Genomic DNA, 24,314 nt, shown 5'->3' with positions numbered 1-24,314 from the left:
AAAATGTCTATGCAGTGTTGTTCAAAACCCCCCGTCCCTTCCAACCAGATGCACAGCATCGGCTCCCTTATGAGGATCACAAGCACTTCTTATAATTGTAAGTTATGCTGTCTGAGATGGGAAAAAAAGAGAGAGGGTAGGAGAGAGAAAGAGAGACAGAGAGAGTGAGGGGAGACTTGCACCTCCAGCTAGAGATGCTTGTTTCCTTGGCAACGGGGGTCTCGCTGAGTTTCCCCCATCGTGCTGCTGCCGCTGCTGCTGCCGCTTGTGCTCCTCTCTGTCTGTTGCACTGAGTGATGGATGGAGCAAAAGCTGCCATTGATTATTCCTAAGAGGACGCATCCCTCTGTGCTTTTCTCTGTGCTGTAAAACAAGCTCTGCTCTCCATCCATAACGCCTGTAATGGCTCAAAAAAATAAAACAAATGTGGTTAAGAAAGACCGTAGCTCACAGCGCAGAGCTGTCAGAGGGGATGAAGACGCAGACACATGACGGATGAAAAGCTGTTCTGAGAAGCACGAGCTGGTGCAAACAAGCGTTAATGGAAGCTGGTTTAAATAATGGAGGAATATCATATCCAGCTATGACTGAATGTAAAATCTTGATTTGAGGATGGACCCGGGTTTACTTTATTGCCTGTTGGTCCATGGGACTAGGCTAGCAGTTGCTATGGAATTAAAGTGAATGTATTAACGGTTAAAGGGGAAGTCCACAGATGTCTCGGAAGTTCTGAATAATTCAGACGCAAAGACGTAAACAAAGCTGTTCATAGTGGCTTGATGTGAAATACGCTGTTCTGTGAAACTTACCCAGTCAGAATTGTTCACAATGGTGGTGATAGAAATCAAAGGCTGCTTTCACCTTTTAAAAATAAAGGTGCTACAAGGTTCTTTAAGCGATGCCTTGAAAGATCCATAGGTCCATTGAGCTTATGACTGAAGTTATTCACATTCTCACATCTCTATTACAAACATACACTGTGTAGATAAAAGTATTTGGACACCTGCTCATTCAAAATCAAAGAGTTTATCCTGCTTTTGTTGGAGGAACTATCTAGCCTGTCCAGGGGAGGTCAGTGGTTAGTGAGGTCAGAATGATAGGTGATCACCACCCCACCTCATCCCCAACTCTGTAACTCACCCCAAATCCCCTCATCTTTCCAGAAAATCAGTTTCACTGCTCCTCAGCTCAATGCTGGGGGGCTTTATACCCCTCTTGCCCATGTCTGGCATTAGGCATGGTGCCAATAGGCTCATGTATATCTGCTCCTAAGAGTCCTATTCTATTGGCAATCATTCTCAACAAGGACTAGACAAGCTGTGTGTGTATGCATTTGCACATCTGTGTCAGCAATGCAACTTAAAGTAGCTCATTGCATTCATTAGAAAGGGTGTCCACAAACATTGGGACATTTTCCAAGTTCCAAGACACACGCAGGCGTCTTTGCCTGGTGAAATGGTTCTCTACAATGTAAAACCTTTTATATAAGGTTCTTTAAAGAACCTTTTTTCTAAACAATTGTTCTATTTAGCACCAAACAAAGTAAATGAACCTCTTCAGTACTACATAGAATCATTTTTGATTAGAGTTGGAATGGAATTGGCTGCAGTATTAGCAACTACTCTTCTGGAAGCTAACGTAGATGTGATCATTAATGCATTAATGAGGACAGCTACTGATATTGGATGGTTAATCTGACTCATCACAAAGGTATTGGATAGAGCTCCATCACTCCAGAGCACAGCAGTCCACTGCTCCACAGCTCAATGCTATCCATTTACTCAATGCTTGGCACTGGACATGGTGACCTAGGCTCATGTGCAGCTGCTGCAGGGCATCCCATTCTCTCAGCAGTGCTTTACTATTGAAATGATATGCTCTGTGTGAGCAATGGTTGCACCTTAAAGCAGTTGGGTTCAGTGATTACAAAGGGTGTCTGGATACTTTTGGGATACTTACTGTGTTTAAAGAAGTCTCAGAAGATGTGTAGATTCACTGGGCTAATGAAATGGTCATAGCTGTGCTACACTGTGACCTCTGCTTCCATTTACTACCGTTGTAGAAAAAATCAAAATGTCTAAAATTTTCTCTACAATTAATAATTTCACGCTAAACCACTCTTAACAAAATAACTGAAATCCAAATTACTGAATTATCAATATTTCGTAATTCGGTGGAGTATATGAAATCTACTGTATGTTTTACTGTATATTGCTGGTGTTTCACTGTTATCAGCACTGCATATAAACCCTCAGATGACACGTGCAGATTCACTCATCTACACTGGGCTCTATCTGTGTAACATTGTGACCCCTGGTTTCATTCACTACCATTGCAAAAAAAATGTAATAGTCTGTAATTTTCTGTGCAATGAGTCATTTCACACCAAACCACTCTGAGCGACTTTACTGACGTCTAAGTGACTGAATCATGAAAATATGACGATTCAGTGGAGTTCCCCTTTAATGGAGGAAAACTACTGTATGTTTATGGAGAAAAAAGGAGGAATTTATCTAACGTGGCTGGCGGCGCGTGAGGTAGGAAAGCTTATGGGCTCAGTCAGCCTCCCCTGTGACACGTTCATGCAAATATTTCCGAGCCTGTTCGAGCGTTTGAGGCGTAATGAGGGCGGGAGCGCGCGTCAGTGCGCGGGCACGGCGGCGATCAGCACCAAGGACAGCGACGCGCTCCTGAGAAAGCGCTTTTTCTTTATTATTATGATTCTTTTTTTGCTTAAACCGACAGAAAACGAGCAGCCTTCGACTTTTCCTCCCTTTTCCATCTTTCTTTGCATTGCTTATCTGTAAGTACAGCTTGAGGAGTGAATGAATGGATGAATTCATGAGGGGAATATCAACAGGAGCGCGCGTCATTAACGCCAGCCTGGCTTAACAGGCTGCTACGGGCTCTCTCATTTAAAACAACAACACAAACAGCAGCTTTGCACGGAAACTGGACCATGCTCGTGCCCCAGCACCACGGGTCAGCGTAAGACCGGTCCAGTGGTCTCGCTTCCAGCTCAAGGTTGAGGTGCGTAAGCCGCTACGGATCGATCCGGCTCAACAGGGCTCCCCTCTGCGTGAGTCCCGCAAGACTGTGTTCCGAGGCACGAACACAAGGGAGCAAACAAACAAACAAACAAACAAACAAACAAACAGACAAACATGCGTCTGGTGCTCTTCGCCTTCCTCGTCTCGTGCTCGTGCGCGCGGGGCGGCTGCGAGCCCAAGATCGTGAACATCGGCGCTGTGCTGAGCCAGAAGCGCTACGAGCAGGTGTTCAAGGACGCGGTCAGCCAGGCCAACAACATCTACGGCAGAGACAAGTTCAAGATGAACGCGATCTCGGTCACCCACAAGCCCAACGCCATCCAGATGGCACTGTCCGTGTGCGAGGACCTCATCTCCAACCAGGTAGGACAGAGCTGACCCTGCATCCCCCCATCCCTGACCACTCCGGGCTGAGCTGAACTCCCTCCCAGCCTCCAGCGTAAACACGCTGTTCAAAAACAGCCGCTGTTATCTAGAACAGAAGAGTCGTCGTCTACCTGTGGGTTCTGTGTGCAGCAGGAAAATTCCCTTAAATAACAGAGCCGTGATTTTCCAGAATGTTCCTCATAACAACAGTCTTACTGTATTCCATACAACCTTAAAAAGGTGGTTCCTCGAGGGTTCTACACAGAACCATAACAATTTAAAGAACCATTTGTATGGTTCAGTGTTTCTTCCCCGGTCTGTGCAGCTGTATGTGGTGTATGGAACCATGTTTAACCAGGCAAAGAACCATTTAAGCATGCAAACGGTTCTTTAAGTGGATACTGTTCCACATAGAACCACTTTATTCACTAAAGAACCACTGAAGAACCAATGGTTAACTTAGGATCGTATACATTTGAAACGGTTCTAATACAGCATAGAAGGGTTCCACAAACAATCCCTCCTCAATACTATGTAGAACCCCTTTCTGCTAAGAGTGTTTACTTTAAGGGTTCTTTAATAAACATGAGGTGCTATATAGAACCATGGCAACTCGAAGCACCAATTGAATGCATACATGGTTATTTGCCTGGTTAAATGATCTACCTGTTGTACATGGCTGATTTTCAATGGTTGTTTAATAAAGGCACTGGTTCTATATAGAACCATCACAACCCGAAGAACCATTTGAATGCATAAGGGGTTCTTTATCTGGTCAAGTAGTTTATATCTACCTTTTATTCATGGCTCTTTAAGGAACCTTTTCATGTAGAAAATGAGATTTTTTTCTCTATTATGGACAACCTGGTTCCTTAAAATGGATCTATATAGCACTAAAAAGGTTCCACTGTTGTTTTAATGCCAAGAACCTTTTTTGGTACTATAAAGAATCCCTCTTTACTAAGAATGTACACTCCTAAAATGGTTCTTCAAAGGGTTAATTACTAAAGGCAATGGTTTTGTATAGTACCGTGACAACTCAAAGAACCATTTGAATGCATTAGGGGTTCTTTACTTGGGCAAATGTATTTTCTTCTACATTGATCTTTAAAGAACCCTTAAAAAGGTTCTGTATAGCACCAAAGAAATGTTCCACCATTGTTACAAGGCCAAGAACCTTGGTACTATACAAACCCTTTCTTACTGATAGTAACCAATCCTGAATGGTCCTTCAAATGTTTGTTAATAAAGGCAGTTTATAGACCTTTCCAGAACCACAAAACCCAAAGATGGAGGTTCTTTCTTTCCTTGCTCACACGTTTTTTCTTTCTTCCTGTTGTGCATGGGGCAAAGTGGCTCGATATAGCACCAAATTAGGGTTCCACCATTGTTACATGTCCAAAAATATTTTGTGGTGCTAGAAAAACCCTTTCTTACTAATAGTAACCACTCTTGTTTCACACAATGGTTCTTTAATGGTTCTATAGTAAGGACAATGGACAAGCTTCAAAATTATTTGAATGCATATGTTGTTAAATGCCAATGTTTTTCTAGTACATTGTTCTTTAAAGAACCAATCTATATAGCACCAAAAAAAGGGTTCCACCATTGTTACAAGACCATGCTTCTTTCCTTAAAGTTGAGAATGAAAGCCATTTTGACTAAATGAATTCATTCATTGTAGACGTCTGAAGCTCAAGTCTACGTGATGGATCTGTTCTCTTTGTTGGAACCACTTTTCCAATTACAGTCAGCCGTTTCCGGTGGTGTGTCAGACAACTGGCTGTGTGTTTAGAGATTATTTTGGTTCCGACAGGCGATTAGTGTTCCGCATGGCCTGTCTCCTGACTACAAGTACACACCCTATCTCGGGACACTCAACAGGATTCCCAGGGGCATGGTGCTCACTAGCACAGTGCGTTCAAATGGTTTAAAAATCTGTCCTCTTAGCAAAAAGGGTTCTAGACTGTACAAAGAAAAGTGCTTTATGGTGGTTTTACAAAAAAAGCACCTTCTGGTACTACCTAGAACCCATTTATATGTGGAGTGCAGGCTAAGATGTGTGCCATATGCAGTATTCTTTATGGCACATATACTGTACAATATATGTCCAAATGTTTGCAGACGCCCCTTCTAATGAATGCATTCAGCTACATTACGTTGAACCTATTGCTGACACAGATGTGCAAATACACACACACACACACACACACACACACACACACACACACACACATCTTGTCGAATACCTGTAGAGAAGTACTGCCTATTAAATAGGACTCTCTAGAGCAGATGAAAATGGACCTATTGGCACATGCCTAATGCCGGATGTGAGCTATAGGGGGAATAAAGCCCCCCAGCATTGAGCCGTGGAACAGTATAACTGTGTTCTCTGGAATGATGATGGTGCCTCATCCGGGATTTTTTGGGATGAGTTGTGGATTTGAGGATATGACAGTAGAGACAGTTACTCCAACAAAGCAGTATGTTTTTTGTATATCCCTGCTTCTGGAAGAAAGAATGAATGAACAGGTGTCCTGATACTTTTGTCTATATAGTGTGTGGTGCACTGGTTCTTTTCTCTGATAATAAAAAACCTGTTGTATATGGTTCTTTAAAGTGAGCGCTACTCTGAGCCCAAAGAGGAACAGTAGTGGCTGCAGAGATGACTGGCTGGAGGAGTGTGATTGAGTGGTTTTTGGTTGGGTGGGGGTGTGGGAATTAGGTGTGTATGATCTCAGTGGTCCATCATGGCAGTACATGGCCATTGTTGTTGGTCAAACACTAGCTGCACTATAGAGGAGTCGAGCACCTTTGAATGGAGAACGTAAAACGAGGCCAACATGGCGTCGCCCCGCGGATAACAGCTGCTTTGTTCTAGTGGGGAGAGCACAGGCAGAGTATTACACCGAGATGGAGAGAGAGAGATTACAGAGTCCAACGCAGCAGCCGCGGATTATCATACACACACTCTCACTCACACAGTCATGCACACACACTCCCATAGGCTCCACATACAGGACTACACATTCACTCATGATTTGTGTTCCTGTCTTTGTTGGGTTCTATGGACTTTTGTGTTACTGTGAGTAAAAGCTTCTGCTGGTGCACGTAACCCAACACAACCACCAGGAACCAAAACCTCAGGATTTTTAACTCATTAAAAAGCCCAGGAACGAACGATGGGTCCAAACAGTTATTATAGATTTTAAGGGTTCATCTTCAGGTTCTAGATAGTACAAAAAAGAGTTCCATATATGACAACTTAATCTAGAAATAAGGGCTAGATAGTAGTAAGAACTAGATAGATACTTTTGGGTGTCTTATAGAACCATATAGGCTTTCTATAATAAATAAGAGCTGCTCAACCAGGTAATGGGTTCTAGACAGTACCAAATGAGATGCCTTTGGGTGTCTTATAGAACCATATAGGTTTTCCATCCTAGAGAAGAGCTACTCAACCAGGCAACGGGTTCTAGATAGTGCCAAATAAGATGCCTTTGGGTGTCTTATAGAACCATATAGGCTTTCTATAATAAATAAGAGCTGTTCAACCAGGCAACAATTTCTAGATAGTACCAAATAAAATGCCTTTGGGTGTCTTATAGAACCATATAGGTTTTCCATCATAGGGAAGAGCTACTCAACCAGGCAACGGGTTCTAGATAGTACCAAATAAAATGCCTTTGGGTGTCTTATAGAACCATATAGGCTTTCTATAATAAATAAGAGCTGCTCAACCAGGTAATGGGTTCTAGATAGTACCAAATAAAATGCCTTTGGGTGTCTTATAGAACCATATAGGCTTTCTATAATAAATAAGAGCTGCTCAACCAGGCAATGGGTTCTAGATAGTACCAAATAAGATGCTTTTGGGTATCCTATAGAACTATACAGGTTTTCCATCATAAAAAAGAGCTACTCATGCAGGCAATGGGTTCTAGATATTACCAAGAAAATTGCTTTTTGGTGTCTTATAGAACGGTATAGGTTTTCCATCATAACAAAGAGCTACTCATCCAGGCAATGGGTTCTAGGTTTATTATAGCTGAGGTTTTAAGGGCTTCCAATAAAGCTTTTGTTTACAAGCCTTAACTCGTCATGTGGACCAGCCAAATGTCCCCAGGATGATGAGAAAGCATTTTGACATTGCGGGGACATTTGGCTGGTCCACATGAGGGGGGAAACAGCTTGTAAACATTTTTTTTCGAAAAGTAAAATAACAAATGTTCCCACAATGCCAAAATATGTCTCATCATCCTGAGGACATGTGGTCCTCACAGAGAGATAAATACATGGTACACACGCTGTAACAGGGTACTGTTGGTAGCAGTGTAGACAGATTAGGCCTACATAGACTTAATTGGTGGGGGGGTCAAAGGGGGGTCAAAGGGACTTCTTCCCTCTGGAAAAGTGTCATCCCTCTTTCCACCCATTTTGTTATACTATCACAAAAGATGTCTACTACTGATACTGATCACTGCTTCCAGCTAACACTGGCCCTATGTCCCCAGGTTTATGCAATTTTGGTGAGTCATCCGCCTCAGTCCAACGACCACCTGACCCCCACCCCGGTGTCCTACACAGCCGGATTCTACCGCATCCCGGTGGTGGGGCTCACCACACGCATGTCCATCTACTCTGACAAGGTGAGTGTTTGCATGAGCCTCAGTGCTCGCTGCTGGGCACAATTTGAAATTCCGCCTCCATCCTGGTCTCCTTGTCACTGATGCTATCTGTCCTTGTCAGCTGTCAGCACAGTTATCTTTTTAAATGAGGCCCTCTAAGAGTTTTGCATGTCAAATACTGCCCAGTCATTTTCTTTTGAATGTGGTTTTGAAACAGTTAACAGCCAAAAGTAAGACAGAGTGTCGTCACTTATAACATAAAGCTTGAAAAATAGCGATGGGACATGCTTTCGAATCAGTGATTCAATTAAATGAACACATGATTCAACCGATTCATGTTAGTTCCTAGGAGGGCGTTGCTGTGGAGCGCATCCAACTGATTCTACGTGATGGAGCAAGGTTAAATAAATGCCAGTGTACAAAATACAAACAGGTTTTATGCCGGATAAGTAACCAAAACAGTTGTTACAAAGCTTTGTATTTTATATTCCGTGTAAATAAATTATGCTGGCTGCACTACGCCTTCGTTAAAGTAGCTAGCACTAGCTATAGCTAACGCAAACTGGCGAAAACTATTCGGAGACGACTTAAGCTTGAACATTTAATCTTAGTGAAATGTCTGGAATATGCTTTACGTCACGTTTGTATATTTATCTTATTCAAGAGAATTAAAATAGGTCATTTCTAATTTTGGTATTTTTGAGTAATGCTATACGACGTAGATTCAACGGAGTCGGTTCGACCGAACGATTCGTTCACGAGTCAGAAATCACTGACTCGTGACTGAAAAAGGGGTTATCCCCGGCTGGCTGGACGCTTAGTTTAAGTCAGGAGTTTTAGCTACTCTTATAAATACACTCTGTCTTTTTTTCCAAGATTACTTGAAGTTGCATTTTAAAAAGTAAGATCATACAAGAGAATATACTATTTTTAACATTATAATATGAATATTATATTATAATAGGTTATATAGGTTTTCCATCATAACAAAGAGCTACTCATCCAGGTAATGGGTTCTAGATAGTACAAAGAAAATTGCTTTTTGCTGCTTTATAGATCCATATATGACGGGCATCCCCTTCATAGGGATGAACTGTTTGATTATATTATAATATATAATATATAATGGAAAAGGATCACAAGCAGAGTGAATATTTTAACGAACAAACGGAAATCAGGCAGTAAAAACTGTGATCTGCTTACCAGTCAAATATGGGTCACACTTTCTCTTTAACCTTTAAGATTTTAGTGTATATGGTTGTTTCGAGATGTCTCTAGATTAGGTTCAGCTAAGCTAATAGTCATGGATCAAAAATGTCATGGTCACTCCAGCTCACCCCAAATGTACTGGATGGAGCTTCATCACTCAATGCCTATAGTTACTCACTAGCTGACACTTGACATTGGGCATGGTGACCTTAGAGTGATCCTTTCCACTGCCATTGTTTTTCTAGGGACATTAATTATGAAAGAGAGGTGCACCTTAATGTAAATATCTGAATTGACTAATTAGACGGTGTGTCTGGACACAGTGCACAATACAGTAGCATGTTTGATGTTTTCCCATGTGGGGTGTTGACAGAGGAAAAGGAGGTGTCTGGAGCTGCGGGTGAATTAATTACAGATAAAGTAATTAAAAGGCTCTAGACTGTTACTGCCCGCAGGGCTTTCTTGGTGCCTCTTGAGAAATACCTGCGTCTCTCTCTCCCTCCCTTTTTCATTTACAGAGTATACATCTCTCGTTTCTGCGCACGGTGCCCCCATACTCCCACCAGGCCCAGGTGTGGTTCGACATGATGCGCGAGTTCCGCTGGAACCACATCATCCTGATAGTCAGCGATGACCACGAGGGCCGAGCGGCCCAGAAGAGGTTGGAAACCCTCCTGGAGGAGAGGGAGACGAAGGTGAGACGCGGGGAGCCACACATATGTGTTTGTGAGTGTGTGTGTGTGTGTGTGTGTGTGTGTGTGTGTGGGTTTGTGTATGTGTCAACGTGTATCTGTAATCAGCACCTCAGAGGTCCTCTCAGTGTATGTTAACTGTTTCCTTTTTTGTTGTGTAAACACATTTCTTTCCATTGGCTAACATTATTTATGCCAGAGGCATCAACAGCGTCTTAAGTGGTTTTTTATCTGCAGAACTTTGTACTTTTTCTACTCATCTCACATTGCTTTTTGCCATAGTCAGAGTTCTCCTACGTGTCTCTCGATCCACGAACAGGAGCAAAATGAGGGACTTAACCTGGGGCTGTGCAAAAAATCAATGGCAGGGACATGCGGGTATTTAATTACAGCTAAAGAGGGCTAGAGAGATCTGTGGGTGTTGTGTGTGGGAGGGATTTGTCGCCAAACCTTTCCTCAATCTGCAAAAAACTAGGGCTGATGTCTGCTGTCTATCAGCCTGAGAATGAATAACCTAGTGTATTCATTCCTAGTTTAAATTGCACCACCACTGTGGGACTGATCGCCGACATTTCGCCTACTCAGTTTTGGGTCTGCAGGCCTGGTTGGTGCTGTAGTAGCTTCCTGTTTTAGAAACAGGTTGCATATTTGCAAGGCCCCCCTGAATATATTTGGAATAACCTCATTGTCATTGTAATGTCATTTGCAGCAACGGCAGCCTCAAGGCCTGCTCGTTTTAAATGCTGCAATCTCCCTCTGTTCTGAAAAAAGACCCATCAGCGAAGCCAAAGCCTCATAAAACAGAGCAGCCTGCCAGCTTTTACTGTCGCATTTTTACAAGGCTCTGACTGTGCCATGATTGAGTCAAGGTTGTCAGGTTATTTTATGATACAAATAATGAGGAGTTATGATTAATTAGAAATGTATTGATCTGTTTTCACGTGCAATCATGTAAATTGTGTAAAACTATAATTAGTGTTTTCTGCAAACATTTCTGCATTTCTACTTCAGCTTGTCATGTTCAGTCATGTGAAATTTGGGACAAATTGGGACATCCTGTGAAAACCTTTGTTTTTATAAACAGATGGACATTTGATCATACTTTGAACAATATTGGGAAATGGATGCACATTAATATGAAGAATTGTGTAAAATAGAATTTAATTAATGAACTGATAATAGAATGCAATCTACAGTGAGGCAAAGTTAGAACACCCTCACATTTAGTACTACTTAAAAGGTCTAAAATTAGAATCAGGTGCATCATATCAGCTGCAGATGATTAGAACATCATTAGATATAATTTAATAAACCTCTTATTTAAACCTAAAACATTTAGTTTGGTTGGCTGTTGATTGTTGTAAATGGTATCACCATGGCCAGATCTATATATTTCTCTGAGGCCTTCAGAAAGAAGGTTGGAGATGCATATGCATCAGGAAAGGGATTTCGAGAGTCAGAGCCCAGATCTAAATCCTATTGAGTTGCTCTGGGGTGATTTATAATAAAAGGTCTCAGAACAATTAAAAGCCATCTGTTCCAATGTCTGCAAAATCATTTACAAGTGGAGAACATTTAAAACAACTGCCAACATGGCCAGGTCAGACTATCCTAGCAATGTTAGCCCAAGAGCAGACCATGAGATGCGTAAAGAGGTCTCCAACAATCCTAAAATGTAATCACGGAACATACAGGTAGTTCTTGCCACAGTTGATGTCAAAGTATAGCCTCTACCATCAGAAAGAGACCAGACATGTTTAATTGTTATCGGAGGTCTGCACAGAGTTAAACAACATCAGGGTAAGACAAGGTAACATTTGCCAAAGAACCCCTAGACAAAGACAAGGACTTCTGAATCCATTATTTGGGTACAGTAACAGTAAAGACTCACATTGGTTTGGCACAAACCAAACTCTGCATTTGAGCACAAGAACCTCATACCAACTGGGATTGGAGGTGGAAATGTTATGGTTTGGGGCAGCTTGGGCTGGCTTTCTCATAGAATCCACTATCAGTTCTCGATCGTATCAGAAGGTGTTTGAGGAAAATGTGAGACCATCTTTCCATAAACTGAAGTTGAAGTGGAAGTGGACCATGCAACATTACAATGACCCAAAACTTTCCAGTAAAAAAAAGACATAGTGAGTTCTGCATGGACCAAGTCAGAGCCCAGATCTTAATCCTATTGAGATGCTCTGGGGTGATTTATAATGGGTTGTGCATGCAAGAAGCCTCTTAAATATAACATACCTGAAAGAATTCTGCATGGAGGATTAGGAAAAACCTCCCAGTTTACGTCAGTTATAGGAAACATCTAATTGAGATTATTTCAACCAAATGGGGTAAATACCAGCAATTGGGGCATCGCGTGTAAATAAATTGTTATAGTTTATAAAGGTAATGCAATATCACCTTTATTTATACAGTTATTGTTTGAAAGATCAAAGATCAAAGAAAGATCAAAATTGATCTGTATATTTTCCATATTTCTTAATAAAGACCTAAATATTTAATTGGGTGTCCTAATTATTTCACATGATTGTTTTATACATGTTAGAGAAAAGCTCTGATATTAGTATTATTATACATTGCTTTGCTGTTTAATGTGCTTTTAAATCCAAAAGAAAAGACGTCTTGGCGTTTAAATGATGTAACAAAGCCTGAAATTGATCACAGCTTCTAACCACAAATGGGATGGATGTGTTCCAGCAGCCCGTCACTCTCAGAAAGGCTTCATCATTTTCGGGTTAGAAGGAGCAGGGCATGAGGCCAGATTTGAACACTGTCTAAAGCCAAATTCTACAGCACTGATTAGTAGTCAATAGTCAGTGTTATCACTAACTCAAAATTCATCATGCCTTTGCACACGTCACATTTGCATCCCCCTGTACTGTACCGACTCTTCTAAGCATAAAGTGGAGATTAAATGCAGTAGACAGACAGCGCAACTTCAGCTCTGAATATGTGTGTGTGCACAGATTTCCTCCCTCGAAATCTTCTGTTTACTTTGTAAGTCATGAAACAAGCTGACTCACTGAGGACAGTTACGACAGGGAGACTGATTGGAGCCATGAAATGTGGAATAGATTATGTCTGTAACTGAAAAATGTGGTTTATCCTGATGAAGCACTCTGAATTTTCTCTCTAGTTTAGGCCATATGTCTCGTTTTTGCAGATCCCGTGGTGGTGATAAGTTATGCTTGAAGGGCGCCGGTAGATGCAGCTTCTCTGTGTTTCGCTGTAGACTTTAAAACGTGGAGATGGATACGGCTGCTGACACCTGCACCATTTTTACTATTCATTTAGGCTTGCAGAGGCTTTTAATAAGCAGAAGTGCTTTTTAAAAATGCATCCCAACTAAATAGACTACACACGACTATATATTATTAAGGGTATCAAACCATGGAACTCCTAAAAGTCCAGAAGTGTCTCTTTTTGCTATCCATTTTTTATTTAAAAAAATCTTAACTGCAGGTGAAACAAGGCAAAAATGACAATTCTGTCCGATTTATTTTGCAGGACTATTACTGGAGGGGTGGAGGAGGGCTAGGGGCTCAGGCAAAATGTCAGAGTAGCATGTGACATTCCTAGTGGAATGAAGGATTGGCTGGAGTTGTCTTCCTGTTTACTGTGGTCTTGATCTTTTTGCAAGCCCCATGGTTATAGTTTCCCAATTTGAAGCAGAAAAGTGGAGATTTGTTGGAATGCTTTACTGCACACCATTTATACCTGTTTATAATATTCTTCTGTGTCTGCATATTTTCTCTGTGCACATTATTCATCAGAGTAAAAACAGGAACTATGAAAACCTCGACCAACTGTCCTATGACAACAAGCGAGGACCCAAGGTATATTTGCATGGTCAATGCACGCCGCCCAACAGTTATCTGAACGTAGCAACTAGAAGCCAGTCCAAAAAAAAAAAAAAAGAATGAAAAAAAAGAAAAAAATCAGCAAACAGATTCCAGAGATTCCTTATCCTGCTAGCACGTCTATTTATGTTTGGGTTATTTTTATGATTTCAATCAAGAATGGGTTATTCTTTTTAATTTTTTATTTTAGAACGTATAATTTCAACAAAAGAATCGCCCCCTTTTACCTCCCACTTTTTTATTTTTGTGTAACGAAATGCATGTACTGAAGCCAGCAAGATTTGCAAGTCTATTCTTTTGACACAGTGCGTGGAGATCTGGTCGTGTGGGACAGGCACAGATCCAGATGTTACTCCCACCTTTCTGCAGCATTTCTGCCTTTTTTTTTTTTTTTTACTTTTTCCTTTGGGAAAGAAGCCACCACCACCACCCTGCTCCCTTTCCTCCACCCGGTTTTTGCTTTCCGGTTGCATCAATCTTCTTCTCCCTTTTCCTCTAACATGCACGCTCTTCCTTGGAGTCTTGTTTCCCTTCAGTTTGCATGCTGACAAAAATGCAGAACTTTTTTGCTCCTCCAAGCTTAATTTTTTTTTTTTCATGTTAAGCAGATTGTCACGGAAACTTTTTTTATTCCATTTTTCCCGATCCCTTTCAAAAAAAAAAAAAAAAAAAGAAGCAGCGAGAGCGCTGAACAGAGAGCATGGTTCAGGGTGGTGATGAGTCAACCACTCGGCTAATGTTGTGTCCTAATCCCAGGCAGAGAAAGTGCTCCTGTTCAGCCAAGACACAAATCTGACTGCTCTGCTCCAGGAGGCCAAGGAGCTGGAGGCCAGAGTCATCATCCTGTCTGCCAGGTGAGCTCATCCACCCTGTGGACTAAAGCATTATAAACACCAGCGTGTGGAGTAAATGAAACCGTACGAGAGCTGAATTGCTAACTAGGTCTGCCAATGTGGATGCACTGGTGCGCTTTCCCATTGTTTGGAAGTTGTATACACGCATAAAACTGGCAAAGCGTAGCCATATTGTTGCTGTCATGCCAAAACCTTGTATCTCCAAAGAAGCATCTTTACATCTTTACGTCAGTGTAAAAAGGTTTTATTCAAAGTTTGAAGCATTTCTTCATTTATTCATCTCCATTCATCATGACATTTTGATACAATGTAAAGAATAACCAGATTCACATTATATCAAAAAGTGAAAAACGGCATAAATGTAGATGCAGCGTTTTTCAGGACAGTGGTGATTGGGTGTATAGCTGTAATACTAAGCCATTGTTTTCAATATTATGTATTATGATGTTTTTTTTACCACATCCTGTTTTTTAAAGATGCTAAATGGAGCCACAAATGATTCTTTGCAGAGATGCCAAAAAAGGAACAACTTTTAGGCCACTACAGAAACTTTTAAAATATCTGTCTTTAAAACAAATCTTTATTTTTAAACTATAATTTTACTTTTGGGGAGTTGGGATGAGGTTAGCATCCTGACCTCACTAGCTCTCTTGTCGCTGAATGCAATCAAATCCCTATAGCAGTGCTGGACAGCAGATACAGTTACTAAAGCAGGGTTGACTCTTTTTTTATACCTTTGATTTTGGAAGAAACAAAGAATGAGCAGGTGTCCCAATCCTTTTGTTTATATAGTGTATTTTCTATTCTCATTAAACTGATATTAAAATCACTAATTTGATTCAGAAATGGACAGAACATGGTGTAGAGACTCTAAACCTAAACCACCACATTAATGAGAATTGCTGCTACAATTTGTGCACCAAGGATCAAAGTGTGTGTTTATTTACTAGCTTTGGGAAAGGCCATTGATTACAGGTTGTTCAATGATAGTAACCTACATTTTTGTAGGCAAGGGACCAGAAGCAGAGGCTCACCAAATGTCAAATTGTGTGTGTGAGGAGGCGCTTTCGCCATTTTTAGCCCAGCAATCAACTTGACATTGGAGGCTTTTTCTCTGCGTGATGCCAGCACTAACAACCTCTATCCAATCACAGCGAAGACGAGGCCGCAGCCATTTACAAAGCAGCGCGCCAGCTCAATATGACAGGCTCTGGTTACGTGTGGCTGGTCGGAGAAAGGGAGATGTCTGGTAAAGCACTGAGTGAAGCTCCAGATGGTATGTACTTTTCCTCCACTCCATTCCTCTTTCTCTTCCTTTCTCTCTCTCTCTCTCTCTCTCTCTCTCTCTCTCTCTCTCTCTCCTTTCTTCTCTCTCTCGCACAGACTGTGTAACAGATTGGACGTGTTGGCCTTAGCGCTTTTTATATGATTACAGTTTGCAATCCACATCGGCGACTCAGTGTCTGTGGTGTACTTGGGTGTTTAAACGTTTAAACATCTAGATGTTTAAAGGTTTTAAACACTGTGATCTTTCTGCTCATTGTATTGTGTGCTCTATGTCTAACGTTTAATTTGTTTCATCTTTTAAGTGTGTGTCCTTTCTTTCAGTAGACTACAATTGATGCAATAGAGAGTTGTGGTAATCCATATTGCTTTGAATGCGTGTACATTTTTACGGTTTGGCTGGTCATGAGTTTATTTATAAGTGGTGCTTTGCTACCTCCACATTGAAGTGTGAATACGATGGTAAGCTACAACCGCTACAATTTCTTTCTGTCCCGGCTTCTTTACGCACATCCATGTAATCTTCACATCAGTGTGCTTTCAGTGCTCACCCTGTCCTAAACCCCCCCGCCCCTCTACCTCCGCCCATAACTTACGATGTCCCTCTTGTCTGACCTTCAGGCACTTTGTTACTATTGATAACTCTCTGTGCACGTCTCTTGTTTTTTTTTTGTTGTTTTTTTTCTTTGTAACGACTGCTGTTGTCTTGGACTGAGAATCTTTTGTGAAGTTTTGTGAAGCATTGCCCAACACCATGTAATGTTGTCAACTGGGCAGGCTTGCTCGGCCTCCAGCTAATCAATGGCAAGAATGAGTCCGCGCACATCTACGATGCGGTGGCAGTGGTGGCCCAGTCCATCCAGGAGCTCTTTGAGAAGGAGAATATCACGGAGCCTCCACGAGGCTGCGTGGGCAATACAAACATCTGGAAGACTGGCCCGCTCTTCAAACGGTGAGGCCAGAGAGTTCGCTCTATCGCACTGCAACTACCGCTCTGCTACCACCATCCATCCGCTCTCATGCATTACCATACATTACCGCTGGCACTGGCGAGGGTGGGAGCTATCACACTGCAAATATTGGAATAAACAAGTGGTGTGCAAGGCGAATGAATTAATAATGTAATTGTAAACATGCCCTGCGATTTTATAAAGCAGTTCTAAGGGGGGTTGGAACAAGAACCATTTGATCCAATGATGCACCAAGCCTGTTAAGTTGTAGATTACACTGGGAACGTGAAATTTCAAATCCAGTCTGAATCCTGTCTCGAACCCAAAAGCTGGCATGCTTGTGTTCTTCACAGTGTCATATCCAGTTCAGGTCACCTTCTTTTCTCTGCCTGTGTACTGTCAGCACGCTTTCTTCCCACCTATCTCCTGCACTATTCTCTTCTCCATCTCCGTTTCCCACGCACCTGTTCTATTCTGCTTGAAAAAGGGGGAAAAAGAAACCCTCTGCCATTACTTCCCATCAGTGTCAGTGTCACTGTTCGCTATTGAAATGGGGAGAGAGGGCGAAGGTTTCTGTGCAGTCTCTCACTCGACCCCCTCCGGTGTGCTAGAGTGCTGATGTCATCCAAGTATCCAGATGGCCTAACAGGCCGCGTGGAGTTTAATGACGATGGGGACAGGAGGTTCGCCCACTATAGCATCCTCAACTACCAGAAGACTCGGCTGGTCCAAGTGGGCGTCTACAATGGCTCACAAGTGCGTAAACACCTCAGTCCTTTTTCAGATCAGTAACATACTGCAGCTCGACCCTTAGAGCCTTTAGAAAAGACTGAAAAAGATTGTCAGAATTTCTGCGATCATCTTGGCCTCTGTTTAGAATCACAATTTGACACTTATAACCCTTCAGAAAAGGCTGAGAAACCTCTCTTTAACAAATCTTCTGCAGGTTGTGATGAATACTCAGAGGAAGATCATTTGGCCAGGAGGAGAGACTGAGAAGCCAAGAGGCTATCAGATGTCAACAAGACTGAAGGTGTTTATTCATTATTTCCTTCCAGATCGTTCACAGTTTTGCTAATTTTCTCACATTTATTTTGGCACGACTAATTGCCTGTGGAAAAACTCAAGCCTTATGTGTCTGCTAGATTGTCACTATTCATCAAGAGCCCTTTGTGTATGTGAAACCGACCCTGCGAGACGGAACATGCAAGGAGGAATACACTGTGAATGGAGTCCTGATCAAAAAAGTGATCTGCACTGGCCCAAACGAGACCATTCCTGGTAACAGTGGGAAAATGCTTGCATTGATAAATCTACACTGTGGGACAGAAGTTTTGAGACACCTGGAATTTCTAAGAGCATGTTTAGTTTGTTGGTGGCAGTAATCTAATATATTAAAGCAGCATTGGGTATCAAGTTTACCATAAAATAACAGTGTCAGTATAATTTTGATGATCTATTGACTGTAATAGGGACACTGGCGTCTGTCACAGCCACTCCAGGCTGGAATGCTGCTACTACGCTGTGAGACTTACGTAATGCGGCGTAACACAAGTCATACTTGTGCAAAATCCTGCAATATTGCTGTACTGGCTCAATCTACATGCTTGCGTGAATTGGATTCATGGCAGTGATGTAAAAGTCAGTTATACTCCCCAGCTGTAGGGGGAGCCCAGGAGCAAAAAATACCAGTTTTAGCATAATGCTAAATAGAGAACAGTTTAGACCTTTTAACAGAGAACTGGTATAGAGGAAATTACTAGTTAGAAATGTCTTCCAGGTTTGTCGGACACTAGAGGCCGCTCCCGAGCCAGTCGAAAAAGAATGGGCTAATGTGGAGCATTTAAGCAAAATCATAGTTTATAAATGTACAGCAATTTTTTTACATTTTAAAATATTTAAAACATTTATTTTAAATGTTTCAGCACTGCAGATATATATTTTTAAAGCTTTACAACTCCAGTTATCAACTGTAATAATGATGTCAGTGAGTGTGAATGGCTTTACAGAAGCTGCCATTAGCAGACAGGGAGTATACGCTGATTTATTTTTTTTCATACATTTTCGTATTTTTTTTCGTACATTTATGTACATTTATACAGGTTTTTTTTCTCATTCTAGCGAGGGTAATAGGAAGTGACCAGGCTCTTCAAAACCGGGTGTGCTTGGGAATCTTCTTTGTAAAAAATGCAAAAATGGAGAGAATACCACACATTTCACTCTATTGTTGTTATAATATTCTATAATATTATCAGATTAGCGGCGCATCAGCATGCTTTTGATGCTGTTATTTAAAGTTAACAGTGTTACATAATGTTGCTTTAAATAAAATGTAACAATAAAATTAGAAAACAACGTGTCCCAAAACCTTCTAATACACAGCGTACAGTATGCGTTTTGTTAAGAGGTATTTGTAATTGTGTTGGATCAGCACTACATTTACTGTCTTACCTTGGCTCCTCCATAGGTCGGCCCATAGTGCCTCAGTGCTGCTATGGATTCTGCATCGACCTCTTGATCAAGCTTGCGATGACAATGAACTTCACCTACGAGGTGCATCTAGTGGCTGATGGCAAATTTGGCACTCAGGAGCGTGTGAGTAATATCAGCACTTTATTGATTTTGTCCACGCCCAGAGCTTCTTGTCTCTTTCCAAGGTCACATAGTGGAGAATCATAACACGTCGGCTTCTCTGGATATCTATGGCTCGCAGAACCGTAGCTCGCAGGTGTAATTACGGTTCCTTGGCAGTGCTGGGGAACATTTCGAGCATGACAAATTACTGAGTGTGATTTCCCCCTATGTTATTAGGTGAATAACAGCAACAAGAAGGAGTGGAATGGCATGATGGGAGAGCTCCTGGGTGGCCTGGCAGACATGATCGTGGCTCCACTCACAATCAACAATGAACGAGCCCAGTACATAGAGTTTTCCAAACCATTTAAGTACCAAGGGCTAACCATCCTTGTCAAAAAGGTAGGGCTCCTCTGAGATCTTCCTGAAAATTACTGAGGCTGATTAAAGCAGACAGCACATCATTTACAGCAGCCAAAGATCAGAGGCATCACATACATTTAGTTAAGGATTAAACAGAGATGCAGTCACAAGAAAGTCCAGAATTGGGGTCAGATTCATTTAAACATTGTTGCAAAAAGTAATTGAGTTTTAGGTAATTTGCTGAAAACTCCCCAGAGAACAGAGTGGTAGATTTTCTGCCCAGAAATGTTATACAGTTCCTCTAGTTAATTAAAATTCCCCTATCTGAGCATATTTGACCACCAAGGACTCTTGTAAACCCTTTGTTATGGCTTTTGGCTAAAATCTAATAATACACCTACAGTAAAAACAAGCCTCACTACAAAACATGCTAGCTGCTCCATATGGTGGCACATTTGCCAGTGTGGGTGGTGTGTGTTGGAGCTGTGAGTAATACTGTGTTGTTGACTGCAGGAAATACCACGCAGTACGCTGGACTCGTTCATGCAGCCCTTTCAGAGCACTCTGTGGTTACTGGTGGGTCTATCGGTCCATGTTGTGGCGGTGATGCTCTACCTATTAGACCGTTTCAGGTAATATAATCCCTACATTATGTCTCAACTCCTGGACCATGGAATTAATTTTTGGTAGTAGGAACCAGCCACCAGTGGTACAGATTGAGTAGGGTCAGTAATTTGGTTTGGGACAATGGGTCCCTCTGTGCTGGTTGCCACAGTCACTTCTTCAGTTGTTATTGCCTTTATAGCTCATTTGAAGCCTGTGTAGTGATTTTACAACTGGGTTAATGTGCACTGATCACCTGGTTCCGGTTAAATCTCCTGCAGAGTTTTGAATCAGCTGGGGAGGTACATAACTGATAACTGATCTGTTGGCACCATGCCTAATGCCTAACCTAAGAGGGGTATAAATTGAATGATGATGCTGCCAATACCTTCAGGATAAGTTGAGAGTTGGGGGGTTAATCCCCTTTTGTACACATAGAACAATTCTGTTCTGCAAAAACCTTCTATATCTATACTTGCCATTTTTACTTTTTGTCATAATGTGGTTCATGCAGTTGTTTTTACATTGCTTTCCACTGAAAGCTAGGTTGTTTTTTGCGTCTTTCAAAATGAATAAAGAGTTCTGAGTGGTCCAATGGACTAAGGCATGGCTACTATGATTCGAGGATCGCTGGTCTGAATCCCGGGTCATGCAGCTAGCCATCAGCAGCTGGAGTCAGAGAGAACACAGTTGACCCCTGCTCTCTCAGAAGTGGGTTGATGGCACCTTGTCCCTATATCACCTCTAGGGTGATGTTGGTCAGCACAGGCATCTGTAAGCTGTTGTATCAGAGCTGGGGAGCCATGCTCTGCACTACTTAGCAATGCTGCAGTTTAAAAAGAGGCGTTGGGCACGTGTTGGATGTGTTGGAGGGGATGTGCTAGTCTTCACCCTGAATGGGGATTGGATAATTGGTCTTCTGAATTGGGTAAAATTAGAAATAGATTATTTTGAAAAATGATAAAAGAAGAAATGAAAAATAAAATGAGGAATATTCAGTTTTCCATGATGTGGGTCCTGTAAAAATGTCAAAGAACTGTATATCTTAACCAAGAGCCTTGTATTGTAAAACTTTAGGTTCATATATGTGGAGCCACCTCTGTTATATGTGCCAACTTTCCTAATGACATTGCTGACATACGGATTGCCAACATCTATGGGAACTACTGAACATGTACAAGAAGACTCTTTAAAGACACATCTGATTTGTGCTGGATGTCTTTTTTCCCTTTTGGCTGGAGTTTGCTATAGTAAAGTTTTTGCTCTGCAGCCCATTTGGAAGGTTTAAAGTGAATAGTGAAGAGGAAGAAGAAGATGCCCTCACCTTATCCTCGGCTATGTGGTTCTCCTGGGGTGTACTACTGAACTCCGGTATTGGAGAAGGTACAAGACAGCAAAGAGAATTATTTACACAATCATCATGTCTGTCTGATGAGAGTGCTCACCCAATGTATGATTGATTTAGTTGCAGTCGACTTCTCCTCCCTCTCCCTCTCACACTCCCTCAATCTCTCTCTTGCCCTGTGTTTGCAGGTGCCCCACGGAGCTTTTCAGCGAGGATTTTAGGTATGGTGTGGGCAGGTTTTGCTATGATTATAGTTGCATCTTATACTGCCAATTTGGCAGCCTTCCTAGTGCTGGATCGGCCTGAGGAGCGCATTACCGGCATCAACGACCCTAGGGTGAGATTACTGAGCTCAGACCGGCATCGCATACCATGAATCCGCACAGAAAACAAACACATTGCACGAACGCTGCTCACAGATCTCATGTTCTTGCAGGATATAGTATGAGGGCAGGCAATTAAGTCGGTCAGGGACGCAACAGACCTCTTTCATGTCAGTGTATTTTTAGACGTCTTTCTCTCACCATGGAAAACCTTTAACTACTACAACAATCATTGAGCATGAATATCAAGGGAGAATGAATGGTATATTTCAAGCAAAGTACATTTTTAAATTCAAACACTTTGTAGTATATTGGAAAATGTCATTAGCATAATTGAGCATTAAACAAGGTGAACTGAGGCATGGTGAAGATGTTTTACACAGCAAATGAGTAAATTGCACAGCAGTGGTAGAGCTCTGTGGTATCTCTTCACCAAGCTGGATTCTGGGACATCAGTGCATGTTTTTTAGGACATGCTTACCTTGGCCTGCCCTATTCTCTTTGAGTGCCTCGCCCTTAGCACTACTATTCCATGTAGACACTAAAAAAAAGCCTGCCTATGGATTTGCAAGCCCCTCCTGAAACTAGAGGACTTGAATTATTTACATATTTTGTGTGAACTGTCACTTCAGTGATTGCGCGTCTTGTGAGCTCACTAGGACAGCTCCTGCTGTGCTATTGTCTTGCAGCTGCGAAACCCATCAGACAAGTTCATCTACGCCACAGTCAAACAGAGCTCTGTGGACATTTACTTCCGCCGTCAAGTTGAGCTGAGCACCATGTACCGCCACATGGAAAAGCACAACTACGAAAGCGCAGCGGAAGCCATCCAGGCCGTGCGAGACGGGTCAGTCACACTTCCATTCCAGTGCTAACATTTCTGTCGACAGAGTAGATCCTAAAACATAAAGATTTCACAATGGTTCTAGGAAATACTGTTAACCCCTTAACGCAGCAAGGCTTATTACACACTAAGGCATATTATTCAGTAATATACAGACTTTCTCTGATAATAGAGGTTTTTAAAAAACACTTGAATAAGGGGTTAATTAGTATAGAATCTACACTGATCAAGAAGCTCTTAATCATTAGAGGTGGTGTTTCTTGAAATTTCACTAATGCCCCTTTAAAGAGCCATCCACTAAAAGCTTGTTTATACTGTAAGAAATAAACTTGAAAGAATGTTGTCAATATTGAATTTTCTTCGTTTAAATTAGATTCCACTTGCCATGATACCAGGTGTTGTAGTGTATTGTAGTATAAGGGTGTTCGCAGTACTTGCATTTGTTTCTTTGTCTTGACATCATGTGAATGGGAGACGAGCACAAAGTACATAATGAATAAAACAGATACCTTTTGTCACATTTAGGTCAGAAGACAATAAAACCATTTTGTCAACATGAGCTACAGGGACTGAGAGCAAACCTTTGGTTGTTTGTGACATTAATAGCAATTCAATTGCAACGTTCCAAAGCCCAGTTTGATAAAACAGGCATCAAAGGAATATGTACTGTACAATGCACTGCCATGTTTCACCAGCCAGTGCTACGGGCGACAGATTCTCCTCTGAGTGAGCAAACAGGAGGCAGAATGTGGATAAGGCAGTGCTTAGTCCTATTCAGTACAGCTCATATTGATGCAGAATACAAAGCAGGATAAGGAGTTGCACTTCAAAAGGGGACCTTCATGAATCACTGTGTCGTACAAAGCACAGACAGGGACTGATGGCAGAGGGCCAGTGCGGTTAGGAGTCTGTGTGAGGGGAGAAAAAGAAACACATTCACATCAAATGAAGTTCTAAAGTTTTCACCCACTGACTGAACAAGGCCCGGCTTAATTGGGCTTAGAAAAATCCTGGCAGTAGTCTCAACCCAAAAAAGAAGCCAACGATTCTCACTCACTTTCTTGCTCAACAAATCCAGTCTCAGCTGGGGATCTGGAATTCAAAGCTGCGTTAACTCGCTCCTCTCCCTGCTTTAGCAAACTCCACGCTTTTATCTGGGATTCAGCCGTGTTGGAGTTTGAAGCCTCGCAGAAGTGTGACCTGGTCACCACGGGCGAGCTGTTCTTCCGCTCTGGGTTCGGAATCGGCATGCGCAAAGACAGCCCATGGAAGCAAAACGTTTCCCTGGCCATTCTCAGGTAATGCAGCCCTACATCGGTCTGAAGTCGTCTCTGTTTACAGTTTCTTCTTCTGACTT

General features: G+C 41.9%; 1 protein-coding gene across 4 annotated transcripts in view; it reads left to right on the top strand.

Moving 5' to 3' along the window:
- The first annotated feature begins 2,499 nt into the window (after positions 1 to 2,499).
- grin1b (glutamate receptor, ionotropic, N-methyl D-aspartate 1b) overlaps positions 2,500 to 24,314 on the top strand; it is a 33,553-nt gene continuing 11,738 nt past the window's right edge. Inside the window, exons 1-17 of one of the 4 annotated variants that reach the window (XM_072665248.1) lie at positions 2,500 to 3,413; positions 7,931 to 8,065; positions 9,772 to 9,948; positions 13,731 to 13,793; positions 14,574 to 14,671; positions 15,826 to 15,947; positions 16,733 to 16,907; positions 17,517 to 17,661; positions 17,852 to 17,938; positions 18,051 to 18,186; positions 19,373 to 19,500; positions 19,717 to 19,881; positions 20,356 to 20,474; positions 21,716 to 21,828; positions 21,979 to 22,127; positions 22,803 to 22,960; positions 24,094 to 24,255. In XM_072665248.1, coding sequence (XP_072521349.1) covers positions 3,165 to 3,413; positions 7,931 to 8,065; positions 9,772 to 9,948; positions 13,731 to 13,793; positions 14,574 to 14,671; positions 15,826 to 15,947; positions 16,733 to 16,907; positions 17,517 to 17,661; positions 17,852 to 17,938; positions 18,051 to 18,186; positions 19,373 to 19,500; positions 19,717 to 19,881; positions 20,356 to 20,474; positions 21,716 to 21,828; positions 21,979 to 22,127; positions 22,803 to 22,960; positions 24,094 to 24,255 — 2,381 coding nt within the window. In that variant the 5' untranslated portion in view covers positions 2,500 to 3,164. The remainder of the gene's footprint in view (positions 3,414 to 7,930; positions 8,066 to 9,771; positions 9,949 to 13,730; positions 13,794 to 14,573; positions 14,672 to 15,825; positions 15,948 to 16,732; positions 16,908 to 17,516; positions 17,662 to 17,851; positions 17,939 to 18,050; positions 18,187 to 19,372; positions 19,501 to 19,716; positions 19,882 to 20,355; positions 20,475 to 21,715; positions 21,829 to 21,978; positions 22,128 to 22,802; positions 22,961 to 24,093; positions 24,256 to 24,314) is intronic. The other 3 variants (XM_072665250.1, XM_072665249.1, XM_072665251.1) reach the window with 3 other exon arrangements.

The sequence above is a fragment of the Salminus brasiliensis genome, chromosome 20, assembly GCF_030463535.1.
Source record: "Salminus brasiliensis chromosome 20, fSalBra1.hap2, whole genome shotgun sequence".
Lineage (NCBI taxonomy): Eukaryota > Metazoa > Chordata > Actinopteri > Characiformes > Bryconidae > Salminus > Salminus brasiliensis.
Note: the sequence above shows the minus strand (reverse complement) of the source record. Positions and strands in the feature narration are given on the sequence as shown.